Genomic DNA, 23,538 nt, shown 5'->3' on the forward strand with positions numbered 1-23,538 from the left:
TACCACCTACAAATTCAAATGTATCACAGGAGGCCACTAAGGGGAGGACGCCTCATAACAATGGCTGCAACAGAGCGAATGGAATGGCATCAAACTCATGGATACCATGCCATTACCACAAGCCCATCTTCCCCAATTAAGGTGCCACCAACCTCCTGTGAAGTGTATATATCTTATGATTACCATCCAATGCAATTAGAAATTCATGACACACTGAGATTACAGCAATCCCCTTTTATTATACTGTACAAGAACAGAGTCAGTGTTTTACTCCTGTGGTGGTTGCTGTCCTCTGCCACGTCCAAATCCGCCTCTCTGCAACACACAATACCAGTTGGTAAGTTTTCAATCGTTGAAGATCTCAATTGACAAGTGGGCATTAGGCTACAATAAGACATGGCACCCACTATTGATTTTAAATACATTACTTACGAATTGGAACTCAGTAGCTGCACCAGCGCCTGCTTCAGCCTTCTTGTCTGCACCAGCTAAAAGGACAGAAAGTATGATCATCAGACAAGTAGAGATTCAGGTCATTTACATAAAGTTTACCATTTGCTGCAATGCCCTATCAGCCACCATGGCAAAGCAAATATTAGCATCGGCTCAGTGTTTCCATATTGGTGCATCATTATTGAACGTAATAAACAGGTGGCTTGAGTACTCACGTGGTGCAGCAGAACGTCTGTAGTTGTCTCGGTCTCCTCCTTCACGGTTAAACCTAGCTGGCCGCTCACCTCTCTCACCCTCCATACCTGAAACAGAAGGATATGTTTTACACCACTCCTCTGATCTGCACACTACTATAACACCCGCAACATTCACCACTATTCATCCATGAAGGGAACCTGCTGACTGACTACAGGAAACAGTAAACCCTGGATTACTAATGGAAGTACAATACAAAAATCACATAAATAGAATGAATAGAGTGGCCACGATCCTCTATTCTACATGACAATCATATCTGTTCAACAAAATATATTTATATCTGAACTTTGAACCCTCCTGAACAGGCCCCAGGTGACATAGACATGGTCATGATATTCAGACTACCTTTAGGCCTGGGCCGGGCGGTCTCAGGGCGCATCTGACGACGCAGAGTGGCGGGAACAATCTCTGGGGGCAGATGCAGGAAGTCCCTCAGGTACTGGATGCCCTCATTGGTCAGGTACCAGTAGAAGTGGCGCCAGGCAAACTGCTCCTTCACGTACCCAGTTGACTTCAGAGACTGCAGAGGGAGGGTCACAGTCAAGTTGAGGACAAGGGCAACAGTTAAGGACATATTCTGCTAGGGGAAAGGGGGATACCTAGTCAGTTGTACAACTCAATACCTTCAACTAAAATGTGACTAACGCATTTAACCAAACCCCTCTGAATCAGAGGAGCGAGGGGCTGCCTTAATCGACATCCACGTCTTCGGTGCCCGGGGAACAGTGGGTTAATTGCCTTACTCAGGGGCAGAGATGACAGATTTTTTACCTTGTCAGCTCAGTTACTGGCCCAACGCTCTAACCACTAGGCTACCTGCCGCCCCAGTTTATTGCGTGTCAAAGACAAATTTCCCCTTGGGGACAATAAAGTTTATCCCATCTTAGTCTCTATTTTCATTCTCCATCATGTAACACTATATGAGGCACCAGAAGAAAGTACAACATCTAACCTGCATGGCCTTCATTACGTGTAGGTTGGGCACATTCCTATCTGCCAGCTCCGGGTGCTTAGCCAGATGCACATCCTTTTTGGCCACCATCACCCCCTCCTTGAAGAGTAGCTCGTAGATGGCTATACGATTCTTCTTGGGCATCAGCATCTGGAGGGGCGGAGAAGAACATGTCCGTCACCTGTTGAACATGCTAAGCTCATGTTGCTCATGTCAACATGCATCAGCTGTGCCGTTGAGACCTCCATGAAGTGTAATAAGAATAAGGATCATACGAATGCTGCGTTCACGTGCTAGTCGGAACTCTGTCATTTCCCCATTGGTTCCTGCATGAACACCCCCCCACCCCCCCAAGGAGTCCTCCTTGCTAGCTATCAAATCACACTTTATTGGTCACATACACCTATTTAGCAGATGTTATTGCGGGTCTAGAGAAATGTTTGTATTCCTAGCTCCAAAAGTGCAGTAGTATTTAACAATTCACATCAATACACACAAATATACAAATAAAATAATGGAATAAAGAAATATTAGGAAGAGCAATGTCGGAGTGGCATTGAGTAGAATACAGAATATACATAATGAATAAAACAGTATGTAGACATGATTAAAGTGACCAGTGTTCAATTATTAAAGTGACCAGTGATTCCATGTATATTTACATAGGGCAGCAGCCTCTCAGGTGCAGCGTTGAGTAACCACTTTTTATGGTGCATCTGTAAGTTTGTGAGGGTCTATGGGGCAAAGCCAAACTTCTTCAGCCTGAGGTTGAAGAGGTGCTGTTGTGCCTCCTTCACCGCACTGTCTGTGTGGGTGGACCATTTCAGATTGTCAGTGATATGGAAGCCAAGGAACTTGAAGCTTTTTACCTTCTCCACTGCGGTCGCGTCGATGTGGGCGTGATCCCTCTGAAGTCCACAATCAGCTCCATAGTTTTCTTGACGTTGAGGGAAATATTATTTTCCTGGCACCACTCCGCCAGGGCCCTCACCTCCTCCCTGTAGGCTCATCATTGATGGTAATCAGGCCCACTACTCACACTTTGTGTCGTCTGCAAACTTGATGATTGAGTTGGAGACGTAAGTGGCCACGTAGTCATGGGTGAACAGAGAGTACAGGAGGGGGCTGAACTCGCACCCTTGTGGGGCCCAAGTGTTGAGGATCAGCGTAGTGGAAGTGACGTTTCCTACCTTCACCACCTGGGGGCAGCCCGTCAGGAAGTCCAGGACTCAGTTGCACAGGACAGGGTTCAGACCCAGGGCGCTGAGCTTAGTGATGAGTTTGAAGGACACTATGGTGTTGAAGGCTGAGCTGTAGTCAATGAACAGCATTCTCGCATAGGTATTCCTCTTGTCCAGATGGGATAGGGAAGTGTGCTGTGCGATTGCATCGTCTGTGGATCTATTGGGGCAGTATGCAAATTAAAGTGTGTCTAGGGTGACAGGTAAGGTGGAGGTGATACGATCCTTAACTTGCCTCTCAAAGCACTTCATGATGACAGAAGTGAGTGCTATGGGGTGATAGTCATTCAGTTACCTTTGCTTTATTGAGTACAGGAACAATGGTGGACATCTTGAAGCTGGTGAGAACAGCAGACTGGGACAGGGAGCAATTGAATGTGTCGTAAACACTCCAGCCAGCTTGTCTGCACATCTTCTGAGGACGCGGCTAGGGATGTCGTCTGGGCCGGCAGCTTTGTGAGGGTTAACATGCTTAAAATGTCTTACTCACGTCGGCCACAGAGAACGAGAGCCCACAGTCCTCGGGATCAGGCCGTGTCGGTGGCACAGTGTTATCCTCAAAGCAGAAGGTGTTTAGCTTGTCCGGTAGCAAGATGTCAGTGTCTGTGACGTGACTGATTTTCCCTTTGCAATCCGTGATTGTCTGGAGTCCCTGCCACATACGTCTCGTGTCTGAGCCGTTGAATTGTGACTCCACTTTGTCTCTGTACTGACGTTTTTCCTGTTTGATCGACTTACGGAGGGCGTAACTGCACTGTGTGTATTCAACCATATTACTGCATTCAACTTGCCTTCGTTAAATGCAGTGGTTCGCGCTTTCAGTTTTGATCGGGAGAAACATCGGTAGACAGTGTCCTTCTCTCCCTCCTGCCCTCAATGTCATTAACAGAACTGAGGAAAACAGTGCCCGACAAGCGGGGGCGAAGGACACTGTCTACCTGTCACCCCCAAGGCGACACTCTGTGCTAGCTTGCAAGTTAGCACACGGTGTTGCCCTCGCCTCCCCCTGCTGTGTACCGGAGAAAACCTGTGCTCGACAGGTGGGGCAAAGGACACTGTCTACCCGTCATCCACGCCTCCTGCTAGCAAAGGAGACAGAAGGCTAGGGCAATACCACAGATAGAACAATGAGCCAGATATTTCACCAGATGTATAAATGTGAAGCATCCGGTTGGCGTTTCCACTCACTTCCAAATATGGTGATGAGAGGAAGCCCAGGGGCTGGCATTTGGGAGAAGATTGAGCGAGATGGATTTTGGATAACATTCTGAAAATGTTCTCATAAATAAAACATTTGATCTCCAAACAATTACAATTTTCCAAAACTTGAATCTGTAACAAACAGAGTAGACTGCATTTTGTAGACTTTACCCTTTGCATTGTTTAGAATAACACAGAACCCAAACTGGCTGTGCGCATGCGCCATCGCGCATACATTTATTTTGTCCCCCCACACGCGATCACGACATGCAGGTTAAAATATCAAAACAAACTCTGAACCAATTACATAAATTTGGGGACAGGTCAAAAAGCATTAAACATTTATGGCAATTTAGCAAGCTAGCTTGCACTTGCTAGCGAAGTTGTCTTATTTAGCTAGCTTGCTGTTGATAGCTAATTTGTCCTGGGATATAAACATTGGGGCGGCAGGGTAGCCTACTGGTTAGAGTGTTGGATTAGTAACCGAAAGGTTGCAAGTTCAAATCCCCGAGCTGACAAGGTACAAATCTGTCGTTCTGCCCCTGAACAGGCAGTTCGTCATAGCCCGTCATTGAAAATAAGAATTTGTTCTTAACTGACTTGCCTAGTAAAATTTAGATGTTATTTTACTTGAAATACACAAGGTCCTCTACTCCGACAATTAATCCACACATAAAACGGTCAACCGAATCATTTCTAGTCATCTCTCCTCCCAGGCCTTTTCTTCTGGACTTTATATTGCGATTGGCAACTTTCATAAATTAGGTGCATTACCGTCACTGACCTCGTTCGTCTTTCAGTCACCCATGTGGGTATAACCAATGAGGAGATGGCACGTGGGTACCTGCTTCTATAAACCAATGAGGAGATGGGAGAGGCAGGACTTGCAGCGCGATCTGCTTCACACAGCTTACTTCTATTTTAGCGCTTGGCAACGCAGACGATCATTGGCGTGTGCGAGCAGTGTGGGTGCAATAATGCAATCATATAGATTTCTAAATTTATTTTGCAACGCTCACACACGTGACGCGAGCGGTGTAGTCAGCCTGTAATTGAGTTATTGCAAACGCACACTTCAGAGTAGGCGATCCCTACCAGAAATATGCAAATAAATCCTAGACCATGCGAATAGGACCTCACTAGCTCGTCTTTGGCTCTGCCCAACTCCTTGCTTGTTCTGCCCACTATGATTAATTTACTCCCATTGGAAACAACAGGCTCGGTTAGTTATTCAAATCTTTGGGCGACACCGTGTGCTACCTAGCATGCTAGTTATCTACCACAGTGTTACACCCTCCTCCAGTGTACCAGAGTCCTCCCTAGGTCTAGCTGGCTAAGATAGCAGTGTCCTTCACTCCCGCCTGCCCTCGCAGTCCTGAACAGAAATGTGTGAAAACAGTGCCCGACAGGCGGGGGCAAATTACCTTGTCTACTGGTGTACAGCTAGCTAGCTATCTTTGTCGTCCCTTCTTCTATGGGGTTTATCTGCGTCTGTCAACCAACAGTTATTGTGCATTGTCACCTACTGGAGCACATCAAGCTGAATATTGTATACAACTGTGATTTCTGTGGAATGGAGGAGACAATTTTGCATTTGTTCTTTGCCTGTATTTATAGTAGAATGTTTTGGATTGACATACATAATTTTGTTACAAAAAAAAATAGGACCGGTTGTACTATTTAATGGTTTTGATATGATTTATTTCAGAAATTCTGACATAGATAAAGATGTAGTATATTTCATTCAACTGCTAATAATACTAGGTACATTTTATATTCACAAATGCAAATTGTCTAATTAAAAACCGAACTTTTACAAACAAGTTTCAACAATATGGCACCACTAACTAAAATGAAAAACAAAAAGGCAATTAAAACTTGTTGTATTATTAATGAATATGATTTGTTTGTTTAGTATTCCTGGCAATGTAAATCGTTTGTTTGTATGCTTGTTTGCATGTGACTATTCCTCTTTTGTTTGTTGATATTTGTTAATAAATAAATGTATTAAAGTGAGCAAAAGCAAAACAAAAAAAAGCTACTGGAGCACACCTGCCTCCCGCCTGTCCTAAGATTTTAAAAAAACACAAAAAAAACGGACCAACAGAAGTATAAAAAGAGGGGTTCCTGTAAACTGGTCGCATTTATACACCTGCTGCGTTCAACCAGTTAACAAGTAGGACATTTCCAAGTTCCGACCAGCACCTGAATGCGGCATACTGCAGCTGACCTGACCCACTGCCGGCATCAAAATAATATCAAATGTCTGATTCTGGGTGTGTATCCGGAAATTCAAGACGTGTAACTAACTTGACTTAGTGAGCTACCGCTAACTAGTTGGCAGCAAACATTTCTAGCTTGGGACATCTAGCTAGCATCCAATAGACCACACAAAAGATACGAACAATATGGTAGAAAGGTTGAGGACTCGTCTGTGTCAAGGCAATTTGGCATAGTTCGCTAGCTAATTAGTGGCTAGAGCTAGCTGCTTGTTATTCGCTTTGCTAACGTTCTCAGTTGGTTAGTTAGCTAATGTTAACCCATTAGTTACTTCCTGGGTCTCTCGATAAGTGTTTAAAGGAATAAACCGGAATATACTCGAACGCTATAGTTAGCTAGTTATAAAGCCACCACAGTAATGCTAAATCGTGTTATTGTATCAGTGGAGAACACAGGGCAAGCTAGCTGCCGCCACATAGTTATCAGTCGTGAAGCTAACGTTAGCTAGAAACAGACGTTTAGGGCCAAAAAACAACATTCAAGCAGAAATAGACGTTAGACTATTTAAAGAAGCACAATTCAAACACGACTTTAATTTATGACAACGCCATTTCGTACGATGTTTGAGATAATACAGAATAATCAAAGTAGGCCGCTTTTCTACCTTGATTCTCGTTTTGAGACCGGAGCCGGAGAGACCGACGCATGCGTATTGATGTGGTATCCAGCGCAGCCGTGAGGAATTAAAACGTCCCTGATTATTCAATATCTTTTGTGCGGGTGTGCGTATACCATTTGGTTTGAGTGTTATGGTTTTCTATATTTTTTACATGTATTTTTCAGGGTACATGGTTTTCTATATTTTTGGTGACGTCACATCGTCAGCAGTCATGTTTAGTCTACAGTTCATAGGTTAATAATGTAATGTATTTAAGATATTTGCAAAAAGTAATAATGTTCTGAGTGGATGTAAATACCAGCCTGTTTCAGCTTTTGTCAAGGCAATGATTGGCTATGGTTGGATTTATCGAATCTGTATGCACAGCGCCTCAAGCTTTATTGCGCAAAATGGTATGCAGCATCATCTGGATATTTATGCAACATTCACCTTCTGCTACCATTTCTGTCAAGCAGTCTACACACAGTTTGACACATACCTCTTGATAAATCTAACATATACACCACACAGAACGCACTGGAACTGCCTTTGCAACGCAATGATGCAAGGCAAAACAGCTTTCAATTGGACATTAATGTATGCGCACTGCGCACTGTTGTAAACAACAGCTGGTGCACGAAATCTAAGGAAGTCTCTAGATTTTGCTCGCTTGAAGTAGAGTATCTCATGATAAGCTGTAGACCACACTATTTGCCAAGAGAGTTTTCATTGGGGCCTCCCGGGTGGCGCAGTGGTTAAGTGTACCAAAATGCAAATTCACTCTCGGTGTGATCGAGGCATGGATGGCTTGACAGAAATGGTAGCAGAAGGTGATTGTTGCACTTTTGTGCACATAGAACCACATGATGGGACGGTCTGTGTGCACCGTCCCCCTGTTGTAAACAACAGCTGGTGCACGAAATCTAAGGAAGTCTCTAGATTTTGCTCGCTTGAAGTAGAGTATCTCATGATAAGCTGTAGACCACACTATTTGCCAAGAGAGTTTTCATCTGGGCCTCCCGGGTGGCGCAGTGCTTAAGGGCGCTGTACTGCAGCACCAGCTGTGCCATCAGAGTCCCTGGGTTCGCGCCCAGGCTCTGTCGTAACCGGCCGCGACCAGGAGGTCTGTGGGGCGACGCAAAATTGGCCTAGCGTCGTCCGGGTTAGGGAGGGCTTGGTCGGTAGGGATGTCCTTGTCTCATCGCGCACCAGCGACTCCTGTGGCAGGCCGGGCACAGTGCGCGCTAACCAAGGTTGCCAGGTGCAAGGTGTACCCTCCAACACATTGGTGCGGCTGGCTTCCGGGTTGGATGCGCTGTGTTAAGAAGAAGTACGGCTGGTTGGGTTGTGTATCGGAGGACGCATGACTTTCAACCTTCGTCTCTCCCGAGCCCATACGGGAGTTGTAGCGATGAGACAAGATAGTAGCTACTACAACAATTGGATACCACGAAATTGGGGAGAAAAAGGGATACATTTAAAAAATGTAACACTAAACCCGCACTCCGTCAGCTGTATAACGAAATAAGCAAACAGGAAAACGCCCACCCAGAGGCAGCACTCCTAGTGGCCGGGGACTTTAATGCAGGAAGACTCAAATCAGTCTTACATTTCTTTACTTATCCACTGTTTACCTAATACCTATTTTTTACTTAAAAACTGCACTTTTGGGTAAGGGCTTGTAGGTAAGCATTTCACTGTATTTGGCGCACCTGACAAATAAACTTTGATTTGATGCTGCATACTATTTTGCGCAATACCCTATCGGTGTAATTGAGGCGTTAGTCAATTCTTAGAGAAAAACAGTAATTTAGAGTGTCATTTAATTTCAAAGCTAAAGTGGATGTCTACACTTAAAACTATCAAAATTCCATCTAGTTGTGCTATGCCCGTTGAGACATTTAAGTCATATTTAAGGGCTATTCAAAACATTTGCAATTATCAATATATCGACAATCTTGACTGCACCCATGGGCCATAGCCTCGCAGCACTCTCTATTCATAACACACCATAGCCTACAATGTGTCTATATCGAAGTAACTGTAGAACGACCAAACTGTTTCCAATCCGCACTATTATTTTCATGACAGTACTCTGATGGTGGACAATATTGAAGTATTTAATGAGGCAAATGACTTCGTTGGACCATCCCCCAATGTGCACGGGTGCTTTGCAGCTCCCCCTTGCTGCGTGCATCGTGATCTCGCAGATGCAGAGCCTCTTGCAAAAGAAGGGTCGCCTTCTGTCATTGCAAAAAGAGAACTGATAAAAATTCTGAAATATTTGGATAACACGCGAACACCCTGGTAAGTCAACCGTACAAGTTTGTCCGTTGTGGACGTTACATAGTGTCGATGGTTAGATAACGCTGTGTAGCCTACTGGCAAAGGGAAACGGATGAAGGAATCTTCCTCGCATGGTTCCCACCGTTTACATAAATTTACCTGACCAACGTCAGATAGCAATCCAGTGTTTTTTTTAAATAAAAAATAAAAATATTTTAACGACATTCTTCATAATTATGAAACGCATATACGAATGCATTGTTATTAAATGGTCAAGACCTTGATCTAGCCTAGTATGTTGTTGTTTTGTATGTTGTAAAGGGTATAATACTGCTGTTTTATGTTTTCACTTGTCATCTGGAAATGTTGGTTTGCTTTATGTCGTATTTGGCAATTGTCTTATTGCTTTAGGCTACGTGAATTATATATTTTTATTACATAATATTCTACAACAGATTGTTTCCCACCATGCAGATGTTTTCCTCTTTGATCACACAATGATAATAAATTAGCCGTTTACAGGCTATATGCTCCTGTTTTCCTTGTCAAATTGAAGCATTATGGCTAAGCCTTTTCTTATGGGTAATTGTAACAATGTAATTTAACCTGTGTATGAATAGATCGAATAAAATTAATTTAGAAGAAAGTACTGCAGGCTATCGGCCGCAGATGCTACCATCACACGTCCTTTTTGGTGGTCAAGGTTGTTAGATTGCCATTTATGCTCCCTCCTAGCACTAACAGTGAGATAAACAAGACCATGGAGGTAGCCTGGACGAATAAACAAGTTCGCAATGATGCTTCTGAATACTATTCCATAAAGCAGTCGACCAACGACGAATAGTAGTCTATGTTTATTGTTTAGTAGGCTATCAGGTCTCCCATGTGCAACATTTGTAAAATGTAATGCCAGAAAATCAGGAGGGTATGGAATACTAATGAGGGCATTCCGGTCTGACGTTATGTAATAGCCTGTCATATCACAGTGAGGAGCCATCGCTACTGTATTTGAAAGCCTTATTGTTTTTCTTGGTGGAATCTCTGCCGCTCCTCTCTCACGAATCAACAATATTATTGGCATTGATGGAATTGTATTTCCTATCAAGTGTCTCAAGCAAATACACTATGTATACAAAAGTATGTGGACACCCCTTCAAATTAGTGGATTCAGCTATTTCAGCCACACCCGTTGCTGACAGGTGTATAAAATCGAGCACACAGCCATGCAATATCCATAGACAAGCATTGGCAGTAGAATGGCCATACTAAAGAGCTCAGTGACTTCCAACAAGTCAGTTAATCAAATTCCTGCCCTGGTAGAGCTGCCCAGGTAACCTGTAAATGCTGTTATTCTGAAGTGGAAATGTCTAGGAGCAATAACGACTCAGCCACGAAGTGGTAGGCCACATAAGCTAACAGAACTGGACCGCTGAGTGCTGTAGCGAGTAACGCGTAAACATTGTCTGTCCTCGGTTGCAACACTCATTACCGAGTTCCAAACTGCTGCTGGAACCAACATCAGCACAAGAACTGTTTGTCGGGAGCTTCATGAAATGGGTTTCCATGGCCGAGCAGCCGCACACAAGTCTAAGATCACCATGCGTAATACCAAGCGTCAGCTGGAATGATGTAAAGCTCTCTGCTATTGGACGCTAGAGCAGTGGTGAATCATGCTTCACCATCTGGCAGTCTAACGGACGAATCTGGGTTTGGGGGATGCCAGGAGAACGCTACCTGCCCCAATACATAGTGCCAACTGTAAAGTTTGGTGGAGGAGGATTAATGGTCTGCGGCTGTTTTTCATGGTTCGGGCTAGGCGCCTTAGTTCCAGTGAAGGGAAATCGGAACGCTACAGCATACAATGACATTCTAGACGATTTTGTGCTTCCAACTTTGTGGCAACAGTTTGGGGAAGGCTCTTTCCTATTTCAGCATGACAATGCCCCAAAGCAAAGCGAGGTCCATACAGAAATGGTTTATCGAGATCGGTGTGGAAGAACTTGACTGCCCTGCACAGAGCCATGACCTCAACCTCATCGAACACCTTTGGGATGAATCGGAACGGCGACTGCGAACCGGGCCTAATTGCCCAACATCATTGCCCAACCTCACTAATGCGCTTGTGGCTGAATGGAAGCAAGTCCCCGCAGTTCTAACATCTAGTGGAAAGCCTTCCCAGAAGATTGGAGGCTAGCAGCAAAGGGGGGACCAACTCCATATTAATGCTATAAGAATATTTTGAAGATAAATACACAACTCAGAGGACGAGAGGACTAGGATTTACAATCAGTAGGAGTTCGTTTTCAGTTAGGATCTGTGGGATGTCAGTCATGAACTCAGAGCTACATGTGCTACGTGGGCCACGTTTTCATTGGTCTGTACATTGAGTCTGGAGTGGGATACTTTTTTTTTGGCCATTGGCCAAGTTGTCCTGCAAGGACTTCTGATTGGTCAACCCCAGACTAGGGTGGGGGGTTATAAGTGGCATCCTGTCCTTTGTTCTGTGGAGAAAAACTGAAGGACAGCGAAGACTGAACGTCTACTTTTCAGCATAGCACCTATGATTTGTCCTGCTCAAATAAATCTATTTTCTCCCCCTGATTTGCTTTGCGGTCTGTGTTATTGCCGAATAACCTCAATTGCTAACAATGCCCATGATTGATGTTCAACGAGCAGGTGTCCACATACAGGTGTCCACATACTTTTGGTCATGTAGTGTCTGTCTAAGTGCAGTCAAAACACAAGATAGACCGGTAGAATGCACATATATAAACATGTATGCAGTTTGGGGATGTTTATATCATTAGTGATTCTTCTGCACCACTAGTTATGGCTGATGAAACAACCGTGGGATGTGATGTTAAATCCTTATTCACAGCGCAAGGTCTTGTAGGAGGTAGCCTACAACTGAGAACTGGGCAATAAATAAGGGGACGTCAGGCCCTTCAGAGAAATGGGTTGTTCATGCCTCCCTCATCAGGGTGTCAACAAGGTCTACGAGGGGATCAACTGCCTCAGCATAGTTTATTGACGCAAAGGAAGGGAAGGTAGACTATACGGCCGTTTGTTCTGTCCTCCGTCACTTGGGTGGAGCTGTCCATGGTGCTATGTTGAGCTCTGCTGTCAGTGGGTTGAACCACACCCTCTGCACGTCTGTCAGCAAAGGTGCCACTGAGTGATTTGGCTGCAGAGGAGGGAGAGGATGGAGACGATGAAGTAAAGGGCATAATCCAATTGTAGTGCGGCGTAAGGAGCTGTAAGGGTTTGCTTTTTATTAGCGGACTGCATGCACTTTCCTACCTTGGAGTTGAGTCTTTCAACAGGAACTGTTCAATATCAGATGACAAAAAATAATCTTTCTTGTTGACACAAACTGAGTTTATACTTGGATTACACTTCTCTTTATTAAGGTAGTCTAGCGGTTAGAGCGATGGGTCAGTAACCGAAAGGTTGCTGGTTCAAATACCCAAGATAACAAGGTGAAAAATCTCTCTGTGCTCTTGAGCATGACACTTCACCTTCATTTGCTCCAGGGTGCTGTATTACTATGGCTGAACCTGTAAAACAACACATTTCACTGCACCTATCTGGTGTATGTGAAGAAAAAATAAATAGATCTGTACTGATTATTTTTCTTCTCTGGCTTTTTATTTAAATTATTTAACTGGGCAAGTCAGTTAAGAACAAATTCTTATTTTCAATGACAGCCTACCCCGGCCAAACCCAAACCCGGAAGACCCTGTGCCAATTGTGCGCCGCCCAATGGGACTCCCAATCATGGCCGGTTGTGATACAGACTGGAATCAAACCAGGGTCTGTAGTGACACCTCTAGCACTGAGATGCAGTGCCTTAGACCGCTGTGCCACTCGGGAGCCCAAAGGAGGAGGCCCTTGCAGTGCTAAAACACGCACTACAAGTGCCCACATAATCTCTTTGAGGAAAAGCTATTGTAAAGCTGGCACCAACATTCAAATCAAATCAAATCAAATTGTATTTGTCACATACACATGGTTAGCAGATGTTAATGCGAGTGTAGCGAAATGCTTGTGCTTCTAGTTCCGACAATGCAGTAATAACGAACAAGTAATCTAACTAACAATTCCAAAAAAAACTACTGTCTTATACACAGTGTAAGGGGATAAAGAATATGTACATAAGGATATATGAATGAGTGATGGTACAGAGCAGCATAGGCAAGATACAGTAGATGATATTGAGTACAGTATATACATATGAGATGAGTATGTAAACCAAGTGGCATAGTTAAAGTGGCTAGTGATACATGTATTACATAAGGATGCAGTCGATGATATAGAGTACAGTATCTACGTATGCATATGAGATGAATAATGTAGGGTAAGTAACATTATATAAGGTAGCATTGTTTAAAGTGGCTAGTGATATATTTACATAATTTCCCATCAATTCCCATTATTAAAGTGGCTGGAGTAGAGTCAGTGTCATTGACAGTGTGTTGGCAGTAGCCACTCAATGTTAGTGGTGGCTGTTTAACAGTCTGATGGCCTTGAGATAGAAGCTGTTTTTCAGTCTCTCGGTCCCAGCTTTGATGCACCTGTACTGACCTCGCCTTCTGGATGACAGCGGGGTGAACAGGCAGTGGCTCGGGTGGTTGATGTCCTTGATGATCTTTATGGCCTTCCTGTAGCATCGGGTGGTGTAGGTGTCCTGGAATCATTCAAAGAGGGCGTGCTGTGCATCCAAGTCTCTTAACACGAACTGTTTCCTGCCTTCACCCATTTATTTGTTCTCCCGCACAATGTCATTCTGTCACTGATCTTGGATTAGTTCAATTTCTCAGTGTCATGTCCGTGGGTCAGGATCTGCTCAAACTCCGCACTCCAACCCAAGCACTCCGTTCTGACACCATCTTTCTCTCATGGCCCTCCCACCCCTCCAGGGGTTCAGCTCCCACTCAGCCCAGTAAACGCTCTTCTCTGTCCTGGCACCCCAGTGGTGGAACAAGCTTCCCCCTGGTGCTAGGACAGTAGTCCCTGCCCACCTTCCCGAAAATCTTTAAAGAGGTAGGGTTTCAGAGGTTATCTTAAATATTCACACAGCACTTTGTTTCCGAGAACCTGTTGCAATGGATTTGTTTTGGTGCAATGACATAACTGAGATTAGAGAAGTGTGTGGTGGGCAATTAGTTAGAATTATAATATCTACATATAATATAGGCCCTACTAACCTTTGCCTGTTTTCTCTGGCTCACAGTGTTATCCACAGTAGCCTGTGTATGTGTGGGTTTTAATCACAAACATATTTGTGGGTTTTTTGAAGGTCTAATAACATGCTTCACTTGTCTTTGCTTCTGAGAGTGGTTGTGGAAGCTGCTGCTGCTTACTGCCTAAGAGTTTGTTATTAGTATTGCATTATGATTTGCGGTCATGCAACCAACAGCTCTGTCACATCACTGTGGTTATCATACAGAGAGTAATGGAATGCACTCTAATTCTGCCGCCAGTGAATGGTCTGTCAGAGGGACGGCAGTGGAAGGCAAGCTTGATCACAACAGAGGAAGCTAACCATAATGAAATAGGGCACTCTAGGTAGTTTTTAATCCTCCTCCTCTTCAGTGTTCATCTGTTTTTTTAATACATGCTGAAATATAACTGAGGATTAACAGATGGAGCTTTGCGAAACACGAAAGAAGACATTGTATTTTTGAGATGTGTCATTTGGAATTTGATATCAGATTATCAAAATTGCTGTAGAAGACAACCACTGAGTATGGTCAGTGCAACATTTTGGCAATTGTATTATCAAACACCCAGCAACACCTAAGGATCATGAAATGTTGTCTTGGGTCGGTTGGCCCATAAAATAAAAATAAGGGTTTTGGGGGGTATTTTTTAAATATCCAACTACAGGAGCCTGCTACCAATGTTCAAAATACACCAGAAAGCATAATGTCACCACAAGCAAATGCAGGTAACTGCCAAAATAAAGGAAATACCAACATAGTGTCTTAAAAGGGTGTTTGGCCACCACAAGCTGCCAGAACCGCTTCAATGCGCCTTGGCATAGATTCTACAAGTGGACCTAAACCATGCCAGGAAAATGCACCCCATAACATCTTATTTGTATCCCTCATTTACTCAAGTGTTTCCTTTATTTTGGTAGTTACCGGTTGCCTACAGTCGGGAAGGCCGCAATTTGAGAAGGGTGCAATTGCGGTTCGCAATTCGGGGCATTCCTGCATCTGCAGGAACCCCTCTTTATACTTCTATTGGTAAATGTGTACAGTGTCCTATCTACCTAGCTAGTACACAGTGTTGCCCTAGCCTCCCGTCTACTGTGCTAGCGGGAGGCGGGGACAACCGGTAGATGGTGTCCTTCGACCCTGCCTTTTGGGCACGGTTGTCTTTGGTACACATCAGGCGGGAGGCTGGGGTGACACCGTGTGCTAGCTGGCTAACTTGCGAGCTAGCAGACAGTGATGCTAACTAGCTAGTTAGCAAGCACACGGTGTCGCCCTAGCCTCCCATCTGCTGCTCTAGAGGCAGGCGGGCACTAGACTTGGGCAGTATACTGTATATACCGTATACCAGGGTATTTGGAAATAGCCACAGGATGTTTTTTCAATACAATTGAAACTATTTATTTGAAGTTTTTCAATACATTTAAATATTTTTAACTACTTTTTAAGTAAATACCTGCAGTGCAATAAATTAGGAGATAAAGCAGACCGCCTTCTTCATTTGACCTGTTACATTATGAAGCTTACCGTAGTTCCCCAGAATAGTTGAGCCAGTCGTGTTTGTTTGTAAATAGCACAACGGGAGAAAGCGGGAGCAGGTGAATCCAGCTGTGTATTGACAGGGATGGTGTTTTATATTGAAAGTCAAAAGTGTTTTTTTACTTCAAAAGAGTGATCAGGGAAGTGCAACCATAGTTTTCCTTCACAGAAAATACATTAGTGCAACACATTCATCAGAAAATAGCTTAATTTTCACCAGATGACAACAGACGTGCAATGCTATTTGGCTGGCAGCCTCACAAATAAATTAGCTTACAATGAAAAAGCAAGGTCTTTTTTGCAAAAACGATACATGGCCATCATATTTCTAATGTTTACCATAGAAAGAATGTAGCCAGCTACATTTTCTAATGTTTTAAAGTTAATCTAGCATTTTACCAGAGAAAAGTTGTCTAGCTACACCCAAGAAAAGTACTGGAGAAAAGTGGCTACACATCAGTCAGAGCACTGAATGCCCGTTCGTTCATGAATTCTCATCTGAGTGGGGAAGTGCAAATGAAGCATGAATATGTCTGATGCCTAGCAGAAATTACATTAAGATGCATTTTACATCTGCGTTTACACTTTTTCCTGTGTGAAAAATGCGGAATTCTGCATTAACACAACCCCTAAATTTTATTTGTTAGTTAATCTAAGTAAGTGGCTGAATTAATAAAGTGAAGGGACATCATATTCTGTTTGCTTTCTGTCGTGTTTGAGAAGTCAAAGCCATTTGGATAAGTTATTTGTAAAGCTGCCACGATCTTGATTTCCTTGCATTTCACACCCCCCTCTCCTTTCTTTGGCCCGTCTTCTCCTCTCCCCTCTTGTCCAAGCAGAGCAGGCAGACCCATTGCCCTAGTCGCTCCACACATACACAATGTGTAGCATACACATGCTCCAGAGCCAGTACTGTTCTTCCTATAGACAATCATGCGTCAAAACTTTGTTCATTGCACAATATCTCTCGTTCAACATTCACTTGTAAATGTCCAAACTCACAAAAAATGATATTCGGTAGCTCCTATGTATAACTTTATGAGCTGGAATGCCTGTCTTTGCAATTCGTTTATTTTTGTTTGCGCTCATTAGCATATTTAGCAGCAGCCTCTATTGAAATTCGCCATTACTTGTGGTAATTTCGCTAGCATTCTGGTAATAAACGCCCAATGGGCTTTTTTTGTGCATTTTCGGCACCCCCTTGTGTATTTAACCGGTAATACCGTTATAATTCCGGTAATATTTCTCCTAGCTAACTAGCAAGCTAGCACACAGTGTCGCCCCAGCCTCCCGCCTGTTGTGCTAGGGCCACCGGTAGACAGTGTCCGTCGCCCCACCTGTCAGCTACTGTTTTCCCACAGTTCTTTCTGTTAACAACGGTGAGGGCAGGTGTTCGGCAGGCGGGAGCGAAGGACACTGTCTACCGCTAGCTAGTGAGGAGTAAGCTAGTAAGCAGGGGAGAAAAAACTCAGATATGGAGTGGGGGGGTGGGGGTTCATGCAGGAACCAATGGAAGACCCACATGAAGGAACAATTGTGGGCTGCAGTTGCACACTATTACACAATTTGGCCAGCATGCGCTCCAAATGTACAGCTTTTTGCATAGACATATAATCCATTGAAGGGTTTTGGAACCCTTTACCCTGGCAATTTGACTATTAAACTCATGGGTACTCTAGCATTGGCTGCCAGTCCTGACTTGAATGGGAACAGCCATCTATGGATTATATTTCTATGGTTGGTTGAGGCTGTCTGTTGCCTTTTGAACATTTCAAAATACAATCGCGGGAAAACGTACAGTTTGGAAATGCCTACTGCTGAAAAGAGAAGACTAATCTGTCTGTAGAACCACTAGAACCCATTTCTTCTCAACTCCCATTTTTTTGCGAACAGCAGCACTGTTTTTCAAAGTAGCTCATCTTGAGACCCGCGCATCGCCTATGGCTTCATCTTCATCATTAGGTGAGTCAGTGTGCCACTGGAAATGTTATTTAGTAGCCAATATATATATATATATATATATATACACTACATGACAAAAGTATGTGGACACCTACTTGTCGAACATTTAATTCCAAAATCATGGTGTTGGTCCCCCCTTTGCTGCTACAACAGCCTCCACTCTTCTGGGAAGGCTTTCCACTAGATGTTGGAACATTGCTGCGGGGAATTGCTTCCATTCACCCACAAGATCATTAGGGAGGTCGGGCACTGATGTTTGACGATGAAGCCTGGCTCTCAGTCGGCGTTCCAATTCATCCCAAAGGTGTTCGATGGGGTTGAGGTCAGGGCTCTGTGTAGCCCAGTCAAGTCCTTCCACACCGATCTTGACAAATCATTTCTGTACCTCGCTTTGTGTACGCAGGCATGCTGTCATGCTGAAACAGGAAAGGGCCTTCCCAAAATTGTTGCCACAAAGTTGGAAGCGCAGTTGGAAGCATTTCAAGAAGCTCCCGACAAAAAGTTATTGTGCTGACGTTGCTTCCAGAGGTAGTTTAGAACTCGGTAGTGAGTGTTGCAAACAAAGACCAATGAATGGACTGGACTGACAGCATGTGTTATACACGTGGATGTGGGCTTCCCAAAATGGTGGACTACATGGCCTGTTTGTGACATTCAACAATCACATATATCTATGTTTTCTCTTAGCTTGGATTTGTTCAGACCAAAGGATAGATTTCCACCAGTCCAATGTCCATTGCTCATGTTTCCACTGGTCCAAAGTCTCTTCTTCTTATTGGTGTCCTTTTGTAGTTGTTTCTTTGCAGCAATTTGACCCTGAAGGAAGGCCTGATTCACGCAGTCTCCTCTGAACAGTTGATGTTGTAATGTGTCTGTTCTTTGAACTCTGTGAAGCATTTATTTGGGCTGAAATCTGAAGTGCAGTTAACTCTAATGAACTTATCCTCTGCAGCAGAGGTAACTCTGGGTGTTCCTTTCCTTTGGCGGTCCTCATGAGAGCCAGTTTCATAATTCAGCGCTTGATGTTTTTTGCGAGTGCACTTGAAGAACCTTTCAAAGTTCTTGAAATTTTCCAGATCGACTGACCTTCATGTCTTAAAGTAATGATGGACTGTCGTTTCTCTTTGCTTATTTGAGCTGTTCTTGCCATAACATGGACTTGGTCTTTTACCAAATAAGGCTATCTTCCTGGGGTGGCAGGGTAGCCTAGTGGTTAGAGTGTTGGACTAGTAACCGAAAGGTTGCAAGTTCAAATCCCCTACCTGACAAGGTACAAATCTGTCGCTCTGCCCCTGAACAGGCAGTTAACCCACTGTTCCTAGGCCGTCATTGAAAATAAGAATTTGTTCTTAACTAACTTGCCTAGTTAAATAAAGGTTAAATACATTTTTAAAATTAAATACCACCCCTACCTTGTGACAACACAAGTGATTGGCTCAAACACATTAACAAGGAAATAAATGATGGAATTTAACTTTTAACAAGGCATACCTGTTAATTGGAATGCATTCCAGGTGACTACCTCATGAAGCTGGTTGAGAGAATGCCAAGCTCTCATCAAGGCAAAGGGTGTGTCGTGTCGTGACATGACTACCATTAATGGGATGACTGTTATTTATCAAATCAATTAACTATGATTAACTTAATCATGTAACAATTAACTCATTAGTAACTTGGGGCACCACGTGAAAAGTTTGTTTAATGAGTTACCTTTTCCCGAACGAACTCAAGAATATATCAGAATATATCGTTATCATACCAGCCATCAATTAATAATTTTCTCATGTCAGTCTCATTCTGAACATAGTTGACCTCGTAAATCTACACGAACCCTAGCCTAAAAGTGGTGATTCAGCGATACACAAATAGTCTTGATCATTTATTTACTAACTAACTAAACAGTCACACAGAAATACATAAACACACAGATGTTATAGGTTATTGATTACTAATATAATGCAATGAAAAGTCCCTAGTGGACTAACCCGATATGACGGCTTGTTACACAATAAAAGGGTTGGGAAAAGAAAGAGCGGGAGAGACAGAGAGTGGGCTTATTGTACATACATGTGGAAAATACACTCATCGTAAAAATGATATTTAGCACCCTAACAACCGCTCATTCGGATTTAGAAATGCAACACATATTTACGCTTGTATGTCTTTGTCGTCTCTCTGTTGAAATCACCCGGGCCATCTATGAAAAGTATTTCGACAGATGTCTCTGGTTTGTCTACCAGAGGTCACAATGTCTTTTGTAGTTGTAGTAGGCTTCTTTGTCTCTGAGTGTTTGTTAGACTGGATCCTTCAGATGTTCCACACACGTTGGTCTTTGGGGAAATGTTATTATTTTCTCGTCTTCGGTTGAGTTTCCTAGACTATTTTACATAGACACATTCACAGTCTGCAGCTGTATATCTTCTTCACTCGTCGAGAGTTTCAGAGGGTCTTACCATTTTCTGGTGTTGTGGTTTTAAACCATTTGTCAGCCATGTAGCCACCGCTCCACACTGTCTGGTCTTTGCAACCATTTCAACGTGTGGATTGTCCTCACTTTCTCTGGTCTAATGTACATTTTGTTACGAGTCCTTTTTAAGCACCCTGGTCAAAGGGGGTGTTCCATCACACCAGAATAATGTCTGTGCTCACGTAGGCGTGGTTACTGACTAGATACAACTTTATTTGAATTACAATTTCTCATTTAGAAGGCTAAAATCACATTGCTATCTTTTCACAAATAGTTTCATATTTAATCATATAAGTTTTACAACATTTAGATGGAATTCCGATAACAAGGACGTACACACTTGCAGAGCTCCAGTTATCTTGTTATACCATCCTTAATGACATCACAAAACAACACATTACATGACATGATTATTGTTTGGATCCCCACCAACCATTCCAGATGTTTGGATTCCAAAACGAATGTTCCAATGTCCAGTCTTTTGATGTTAAAGTCTCTCTACACACAAATGATTTTGAACTCAATACTGCAGAGCAGAAGGGAGAGTTTCTGCCAGGTATTTACAATCCGGTTGTTAAGTGATAAATCTCTGGTGGGAGAGAGGAGGAGGGGGGAGTCTGGCTATCTGTCAGCCCTGTGCCGAGCTGATCTGGCACCTATGATCCTCAATCAAGAGAGAGAGAGTCATGACAGGTGGTTACTTTGCAGAATCTCAAATAAACAAATCTAATATGTCTTCACTATTATTCTACAATGTAGAAAATTGTAAAATAAAGAACAACACTTGAATGAGTAGGTGTGTTCAAACTTTTGACTGGTACTGTATATACAGCTCTGGAAAAAATTAAGAGACCACTGCAAAATTATCCATTTCTCTGGTTTTACTATTTATATACCCAAACACAAAGGTATGTGTTTGGGTAAAATTAACATTTTTGTTTTATTCTATAAACTACTGACAACATTTCTCCCAAATTCTAAATAAAATTATTGTCATTTAGAGCATTTATTTGCAGAAAAAGACAACTGGTCAAAATAACAAAAAAAGATGCAGTGTTGTCAGACCTCGAATAATGTTTAAAAAAAATAAGACACTGTGGCTTGTAGGTCTCTCCAGGTCTTGCACCCACTGTGAAATTTGGTGTAGGATTGGTGATGATCTGGGGGTGCTTATGCAAGGCTGGAATTGGGAAGATTTGTCTTTGTGAAGGACGCCTGAATCAAGCCACGTACAAGGTTGTCCAGGAAAAGAACTTGCTTCCTTCTACTCTGACAATGTTCCCCACGGATAGTTTTTTCCAGCAGGACAATGCTCCATGCCACACAGCCAGGTCAATTGTTGGGGTAGTTTCCTTGTTCCTTGTCAATCATTGGCTTATTGATGAAATCAAACAATATCTTCAAGTAAATCAATCAAACCTTTGTTCACATAATTGCAGACAGAAGTTGACAATGGAAACATAGCATGCATGTTTCAGAGTAAGTTCTGCAAAATAAAAAAGGTCAAAGTTGCTTTAATATGCGTGCAGTCAACCCCTAGTGATGTAACTGCCTACGTCAACACCTTCTACTCATGAGACCAAGCCCATGCATATACAGTTATACAAACTTGCAGGAGAAAACAATAGTCCAGTGTTTTCTAAGGGCTCAGCAGTAATTTCCATTCCTGTGTGGCTTACAGTGGAATATCTGACTTGTCTCTTATCTCTTTACTCCCCTGCAAGGTTCTGTGTCTATGTATCTCTTTTAGCCTTGAGGCGCTTTCTCACAGACACCCTGTTTTGACTGCAATGGCTCACACATCTCTCAGACCGTTTCTTATAAGAGGCAGAGACTAGAAAATAACTGTGGAACAGTATTAACCTTATAATGAATATATTGCTAATCTGTGGTCCAGGACCCTATAAATGTAGTGGGGGAGGGTCTTATAGCCCTTCCCCTTCTATTAATACAACATAAGCATAATCAATTATTAAAATACATCAATCATTTGGTGCAGCCCCTATCATGACCCCAAGGTGAACACCATCATAATCAAGGTGTAGATGGAGGACCACCAGATCAAGACCCTGTCATGGCCAGCCCAATCTCCAGACCTGAACCCCATTAAAAACCTCTGGAATGTGATCAAGAGGCAGATGGATGGTCACAAGCCATCAAACAAAGCCGAGCCGCTTGAATTTGTGCGCCAGGAATGGCATAAAGTCACCCAACATCAATGTGAAAGGCTGGTGGAGAGCATGCCAAGACGCATGAAAGCTGTGATTGAAAATCAGGGTTGTTCCACCAAATTGATTTCTGAACTCTTCCTAAGTTAAAACATTAGTATTGGGTTGTTTAAACATGAATATGAACTTATTTTCTTTGCATTATCCGAGGTCTGAACAGTACAGCACTGCATCTTTTTTGTTATTTTGACCAGTTATCATTTTCTGCAAATAAATGCTCTATATGACAATATCTTTATTTGGAATTTGGGAGAAATGTTGTCAGTAGTTTAAAGAATAAAACAAACATTTTCATTTTACCCAAACACATACCTATAAATAGTCAAATTAGAGAAACTGGTCATTTTGCACTGGTCACATAATTTTTTTTCCAGAGCTTCATATGTGAATAACTACTTTACTAAGATTTACACATGTGGGAGTAAATATTAATAAATGGTGAGCAAACTGTTTATAAAGGCCTTATAAATGTTTTATATACCCTTAAAAATAGTGTTACCACCCATCCTTTGTGCTGTGTCTGGTGGTCTGCTTTTTTGTCAAGGTGCCACACTGCCAGTTTATCTTCTCTCATGTTGAATTATGGTCAGGTCAGGTTTATTCAAATAAGACTGCAGAAAATAGAGGGCGTCTGCAACACGTCTCCCTGAACCTGTCTCTCTGTGTAGGTGACCTCCTGTAGAGGACAGCAGCTCTCTCCAAGGGAAACCTGATTTCCCATCCAGTGGAGAATGTGAGTCTTCAACCTTGTCCTCTTTGTCTCTAAGCCTTTGCATGATTTAGTACATGTTGTATATATTTAGTATGATTGTCTGTATACTTGGGGTTGCAATAGACCTGCAGTGCTCATCAGGC

At 42.9% G+C, this 23,538-nt stretch overlaps 2 protein-coding genes across 5 annotated transcripts in view; one reads left to right on the forward strand and one right to left on the reverse strand.

The window, feature by feature from the left end:
- Nucleotides 1-219: 219 nt before the first annotated feature.
- Nucleotides 220-7,115, reverse strand: LOC109869131 (40S ribosomal protein S10). The gene is made up of 6 exons (XM_020459032.2): nt 6,989-7,115; nt 1,664-1,813; nt 1,057-1,231; nt 669-755; nt 433-488; nt 220-315 (listed from the first exon to the last, which is right to left on the reverse strand). The coding sequence occupies exons 2-6, from the start codon at nt 1,811-1,813 to the stop codon at nt 268-270; spliced, it is 516 nt and encodes a 171-aa protein (XP_020314621.1). The 5' UTR covers nt 6,989-7,115; the 3' UTR covers nt 220-267.
- Nucleotides 7,116-8,892: 1,777 nt separating this feature from the next.
- The window catches only part of LOC109869128 (protein kinase C and casein kinase substrate in neurons protein 1-like), a 59,989-nt gene continuing 45,343 nt past the window's right edge, over nt 8,893-23,538 (forward strand). Inside the window, exons 1-2 of one of the 4 annotated variants that reach the window (XM_020459023.2) lie at nt 8,893-9,289; nt 23,352-23,416. The gene's annotated coding sequence lies outside the window, so the exon portion shown is untranslated. The remainder of the gene's footprint in view (nt 9,290-23,351; nt 23,417-23,538) is intronic. The other 3 variants (XM_020459028.2, XM_020459026.2, XM_031804465.1) reach the window with 3 other exon arrangements.

The sequence above is a fragment of the Oncorhynchus kisutch genome, linkage group LG24 (assembly GCF_002021735.2).
Source record: "Oncorhynchus kisutch isolate 150728-3 linkage group LG24, Okis_V2, whole genome shotgun sequence".
NCBI lineage: Eukaryota > Metazoa > Chordata > Actinopteri > Salmoniformes > Salmonidae > Oncorhynchus > Oncorhynchus kisutch.